Raw genomic sequence first — 6,240 nt, 5'->3', positions numbered from 1 at the left:
CTCACTGTGCTCCAGAAAGTGAGCGAGGCCTGGGAGGTCGCTGGGGTCGCTGAAGCTGCCCACGCCGACACACAGAGCCGCTGCAGACTTAAACACAGAGAAATCAAATTATCTTTGAGACTTGTCCTGATTGTCAGAGAAATGTGACTGTTAAATAACTACAAGCAACGCAGTTGCAGAGAAGAACAAAAGAGACACAACGGTAATGGGAGCAGGGGAAAAGAATGTAGTCGCATCATTTGCTGCTATGTATCATAGCATGCATTCATTTTATTTTCTCATTGAGTGATCCCATGTTGGTTATATGCGGTTTTACTCCATAATGCATTAGATAGCATGTTCACTTTTGTTCTATTATGCATTTGAACTGTTCTTTTTCCAGAGGATTCATTATTCAGTTCTTTGTATTTCCATGCAGCTCAAAGCACTTTACAAAACAAAGTGATCCAATATAAAGAAAGTAAACCCAACACTTTCCGATTTTAAAAGTAGGTCAAATTAATTGACACCCATTCCCATTTGACCCAAGAACAAAGCAGTCAAATTTAGTTCATAATGCCAGCTGGTGAAACGGCATAAGGAAGTCAAGTTATTGTTTGACTTTGCAGGAATCCAATCCTGATCAAGCATGAGGTGACAGTGGAAAGGAATGACTTTTTTTCACAGCCCATTAATATTTGATTGCATATCCCAACTTGACCACAGGCTTCGGGTAAACATCGACAAGCTTTTGGTATAACTTCGGCCTCATATGTTACCAATTCTCCAATCAGAAACAGTAGCCCAACTTTCTTATCGGCTAACCTTAAAAGTTACCTCTAACGATGTAAGCCAGCCAAACTCACTTTTAATGCATCTTTGGGATCACTGTTGTGCTTGAACACAAAACAGTGAAGTTAGTTTAACATGAGCAAGAGAGAAGTTCCTTCTCAAAACTCAACACCTTTAAGTTTGACTAAAATTTGCAGCTGCAATAAAAAAAAAATAAAAGGCTAAATGTCATCTGAAGAAGTAACACATCTGGTTAAATTACAGGGATAAAGCAACTTGGGCACTCTACCTGGAAGAATGCTGATCTGTCTGTAATTCCCTAAAAAACATTAATTCAAATATTAGAGTGCAAGTACTGATGTATAATTCACACATATGCACTAGGGAAAATCTTCAAAAATAAAAATAAAACGAGTGTACCCTAGTCTTGATTGCTGTATTTTCAGTAAAGTAAGAAAAAAAAGAAAAAAAAGAAAAACACTTACAAGTTCACGTCCAAAATAAATAAAACCCAAAACATATTTCTCGCATATTGCATCATCATGCCAGCCAAAACACAGCATGTTAAAATTCTTACAAGAGGTCCTCTGCAAACTTGTTATTTTTGTCACATTTTACGGATAAACCGACTGTCTGACTTTACCTCCAAGTTAAGAAATACATTAATATGGCAATTTATATTCATGGTTTAAGGGTAGAGACCAAAAGTGCAGTTTTTTGTTGTTTTTTTTTGGCCTGGTAAAAATTCATCCAATGTTCTAGATAAGCAACTTAAATTAATTCAAAAATGTAGTTTCCTCTAATTAGCAGTTAGGAAGCAGTGTTGGGTCTGAGAGGAGACAGAACTGGTTTCAGGTATGGCTGTCAGGTGAAAAAAAAAGAAACTTGAGGTTCAGGTTGTTGTTTTTTTTTGTGGAATCTGCAAAACAATATTGAAATCTGTGTCTTTAAAGCTTTGACCACTTTTTCAATGTTATTTTGTTTCATTGTTTCACTGTTCAGAGCAATTTCGCCCTGGAAGAGTTGGCTGTTGTTTTTCAAACAAGTATCTAAATGGACTTGTTGAATTATGCATTAGGAAGTTTCACTTTATTGGACCCTCTGCGGGAATTTAAAGAAATACTTTGAACTTTGAGAGACAACAAGAAACGAGCTGAAAGCTGCTGACAAGTTGAGCAAGATGCAAACTTACTAGGTCTTCACCGGAAATGGCACCAAAAGTTTCTTTTATCAGCAGATAAGCTCTAGTTTGTTGCTAATTTTATGTGGAATAACTATTTTTAAATGGCAAAAATCTCTGAATACTAAAAACATAGAACATGAATAAATCATAATCAGCCTTTCTATTGTTTTTTTTCTAAAGCAGCAGATAAATAACTATCAGTAAAAAGCCTGGTAACCTTGTACTATACATGGATGACGGTGTGTCATCTGAATCCCCAGAGTCCAGTGGACTGGTATTGTTCATAGGACACAGACTGTTTACTGGATAAATATAAAATGACCTTTTTAACAGGAATATGTCAAAGCAAAGGATGGGCATCAATTAGCAACACAGAGAAAGGCACTGCGAGTGTTTTTCATGCAAATATCTATGCTGGTATCATAGAGCTTCTTAAAGAGACAGAGGCTAATTTCAAGTTGTCCAATTGCAAAGCTCAATTGTGCTATAGAAATAGCACTACGTACCAGGAAAATGCATAGTACCGCCCCTTTAAGTGACGTCTTAAAGCAAAACGGCATGCTGTGGCTAAACTAACTCCACATGGGCTCGTAGGATTTGAGAGCCGAGTCAGACGATGTACCTGGAATAATGTTTTTATGACTACGTTTTTGGAGTGCAACTAATCTCCCATGAATAAATGCTAATTAATCAGGTGAAGGAACTGAGAACTGCACAACTACTAGATGGCTTGGTAACATAAAATTACATCAGGGAACATGCAGACATGCACAACTGTCTAACAAATCTGGTCAGAAAAGGAGAATAATTTGTGTTTTATTTGACAGCTTTCTGAGTTTTGTCACTGCGGTAAATTTCAGCCACACTAGGATAGTGGCAGGTTGCTTTTAAGGCCCTCCAGGGGATGTTGGTTTGCTAGGTATCCAAACTGCTGCATTTGGACGTCTGGTCAGACTTTACTGTAATTACTGGAAATGTTACCATATACACCTCAACTTCATGAAACTGAATTCAAACTGCAGACTCTTGTAACATTCCTTTAGCTTTGGGTTCATATTTTATTCACTCTTCTGAAACTTTTGGTTGTCTTCTCTGCTGACTTGTACTCATCCTTTCTCTTTCACTTTTTTTGTTTTTTTTACATAATTTTTTCTTTACTTTGATTTGAATATAAGTGAAAAAAATGAAAGTTGCAAAAATAAACATATCTGCATTTAAAAGAAAACTTAATGGGTGTTGAGCATTTGTACAGCAGGCTACAGTCTAAAAGAGGCTTTTCAGTAAAACACCAGTGTGGTACCTGTTTGTCTGCACTTCCTTTCTTCTTTTTAGCTCCCTTCTTGTCTTCCCTGCCTTCATCCACGTCAGCCTCATCCTCATGCTCCTCCTCATCGTCTTCATCTTCCTCCTCCTCCTCCTCCTCTTCTTCTTCGTCGTCATCATCGTCCCCCTCTTCTTCTTTGTCCAAGTCATCATGTTCTGATACCGCCGGCCCACTGAAGTCAGAGATGAGCAGAGCTGCGAGGCCGTTGTCTAAAATGATGTACCTGAGGAGCATAAAACTGAAGGTAAAAACCACACGACCACCTTTGGCGAACTCCAACGTCGCAAGTTTCATCGACTTTCTTCTTTCTCTTGTCCGATTTTTAGCGGGGCTGTTAAATCATGTATTACTTTGAAGGCTCCATCTCGAACCCTCTGAGGCTTGTTCTGTGCTTCTTTTTCCGCAGCACATTTTCTGACTACGCACCGCGGCGGCCCGGGGCACCGATGTGTGCTTAAAGCATGAAATCAGATCATCAGAGTGCAATAATAACAATGCACTGATCCAGCTGGAGGAGAAGCTCAATATCATTTGTGGATTGGGGTTAGTAGATCTGGGTCATTTTATCTCTACTTTCACATTTACGAACCAAGAAAATAGCTCTTCTTGATAGATTTCAGTGAATGTGAAATTAAATTAAACACTGTGACTGGGAACAAACTAAAACCCCAGGAGCTTTACCCAGAGGCAGTGTTTGGTTAGGGCTTTATGGCTCGCTGCCCAGGGAAGACTAGTGCCATGGGGCGATAAATTCAGTCAGCTGAGCCCAAACCAAATCTTCTTCCGCTTATTTGCATGTCCTGTCAATGAGGATTTGAAGATCTTTGTGAAATGGAAGGAAAAGGTTGGATGTTAACATACATTTTCAGCTTGACATGAAATGCAACCAAATACTTTCAGAAGTCTTACATTCGGTAACTAAAATCCATCGGCGTGTAATTTAATCTCAGAATAACCACAGGTGTCTCGGTTTGCTGGAGAGCATGAGCACAGCAGACAGGTCGGGCAGAAAGTTGTGGGGAAGTTTAAAGCAGGGTTTGGGTTTCAAAGCAATACCCCGCAGAGCACTGTTTGGTCCGTCGTTTGAAAAAGACGAATTGAACAGAAGAGGAAGGCACGACTTCAAACTTAATGAGACATGGATGTCCTTCTGAAGTGACAGGAGAGCATTACTCAGAGAAGTAACCAGAAGGTCCATGGTGACTCTGAAGGATCTACAGCTCAGACAGGGGATTCTGTTGACAGGATAAATTTTAGTTGCTCCCTTTATGGGAGATTGGCAAAGATAACAGCATTAGTTAGAGCTTGTTGAAAGCCATCTCACAGTTGAGATTACATGCCAAACGTCGTATGTAAAGAAAGACTGACGACAAACATCAACCTGAAGATGTTTTACATCCCAGTTGTAAAACATTGGATGGCAGTTTCATGCTTTTCTTTAACAGGGAAGCTGGTAATTCATAGGACGATTAATGGGGCTAAACATTGATCAATGCCAGGAAAAAAATAAATCATTTTAGAGGCTGCAAAAGACTTGACAGTTGGGTTGGACGTCTACCGTCCATGTGTTTGAATGGAGCAGTCAAATGCCAGACCTAAATCATCATGTGACAGTGCAGTGCGAGTGTGAACCGCCCAAGTTGTAAATGTAACAAATTTTGCAATTTTGATGCCCAAAAGAACCGAATCTACCAGTCAGTCTGAAAACACCGGTCTTTGGATTTGCAAAGATGGAAGAGACTTCTTACAAAGAAAAGTAAAACATCCTTCTGAACAGTATCACCTCAGAGGGGGTTGAATTAAAGTGCATGCCACACTTTTCAGACCAATGTGCTTCTCACTGCTCAGCTGTATTAAGTGCTGGTCTTTCGTCAGAACAGGCAAAGCCGCAGTTCACCAACGAAAACACGTCAGAAAGAGCTTTGTACCTGTACTGCTTCGGGTCGCTGGGTGACTTGATGATCTCACGGTCTCCCACATTGTCCTCTCCTCCTCCATCATCTTTTGCACCCCGGCTCTCCTCACAGGAAGCCGGGGCCTCCGCCTGGACCGAGCCCGGAGAGTCAGCCGCCGGGGTGCTACTGGACTTGTTTGTTTGCGGCATCTTCGGCAGAGGTGACGAGGCTTTGGCACAGCGGACTGACAGCAGAGCACGGCTGTAAACAACAGGACAGCTCGCCGTCACTGGGAATTTAGTCGTTAACGCGGCGACACGCCGTGTCAGCCTGAACAGGGCAATGATGAAGACCCTTCGGGCAACAAAAACAAACAGAAATATTGTAAACAAAAGCATTTAACGGGACTTTCTTAATATATATTTATATATGACATGAGGGATAAAGGTGTGAACCTGGGCTGTCACACACACACAAAGCCTAACCTACCAGCACAATGCAGCTATTCACAACGGCTATCTGGGGCTTTCGCCCTTTTCAATTTGGTGTCAGCTAAAACCCAACCGCCCTGAAAAAACCCCCACACCTCTGCGCTCCAAAAACACACAATACCGAGGAGGAGATGTAGCTTAGTGTATAAAAAAGCAGCGCCTCTGCTCAGGGTTGAAAGTTAGACGGGTGTAACAACCGCCTGGGAGATCTGTTGGTCAGTAGAAATAACTTTTAACGCCGGCGTGTTTATCATGTATCCATACCTTCCTCCTTGCTGTTAGCAGGACGTCCGCATTATGTCAATTCCGCTTTCCTCAATAAGCAGCGCTGTGATTGGCTGAGAGGATTCCACGACGCGCGCCGATTGGCTGCGCAGAATCAACGGGGCGGGACTCAGGTGCTCCCACGTGTGCGCCTGGCAGTCAGCGGTGGTTACATTGCAGTGCTCAGAGATGGGACAGGCAGCAGCGACAAGGCGACACCATCTGTTACCTATTATAGATGCCTGATTGAGAATGTCCTGCTTGCCTCTTGTCATAATAAGTTAATGTTATAATTGATCCTTTCGGAATTTA

At 41.4% G+C, this 6,240-nt stretch overlaps 1 protein-coding gene across 3 annotated transcripts in view; it reads right to left on the bottom strand.

Moving 5' to 3' along the window:
- Window positions 1-6,026, bottom strand: part of LOC103156364 (nardilysin-like) — a 37,765-nt gene extending 31,739 nt beyond the window's left edge. The window contains exons 1-5 of one of the 3 annotated variants that reach the window (XM_016664286.1): window positions 5,929-6,026; window positions 5,207-5,527; window positions 3,255-3,501; window positions 1,061-1,090; window positions 6-87 (exon numbers count right to left, since the gene is read on the bottom strand). In XM_016664286.1, the coding sequence (XP_016519772.1) occupies window positions 6-87; window positions 1,061-1,090; window positions 3,255-3,501; window positions 5,207-5,382 (535 nt within the window). In that variant the 5' untranslated portion in view covers window positions 5,383-5,527; window positions 5,929-6,026. The other 2 variants (XM_016664287.1, XM_007578373.2) reach the window with 2 other exon arrangements.
- Between the last annotated feature and the right edge of the window lie 214 nt (window positions 6,027-6,240).

This window comes from Poecilia formosa, unplaced genomic scaffold (genome assembly GCF_000485575.1).
Source record: "Poecilia formosa unplaced genomic scaffold, Poecilia_formosa-5.1.2 Scaffold476, whole genome shotgun sequence".
Classification (NCBI taxonomy): Eukaryota; Metazoa; Chordata; class Actinopteri; order Cyprinodontiformes; family Poeciliidae; genus Poecilia; species Poecilia formosa.
The sequence above is the reverse complement of the archived record's forward strand: the minus strand, read 5'-3'. Positions and strand labels throughout refer to the sequence as shown.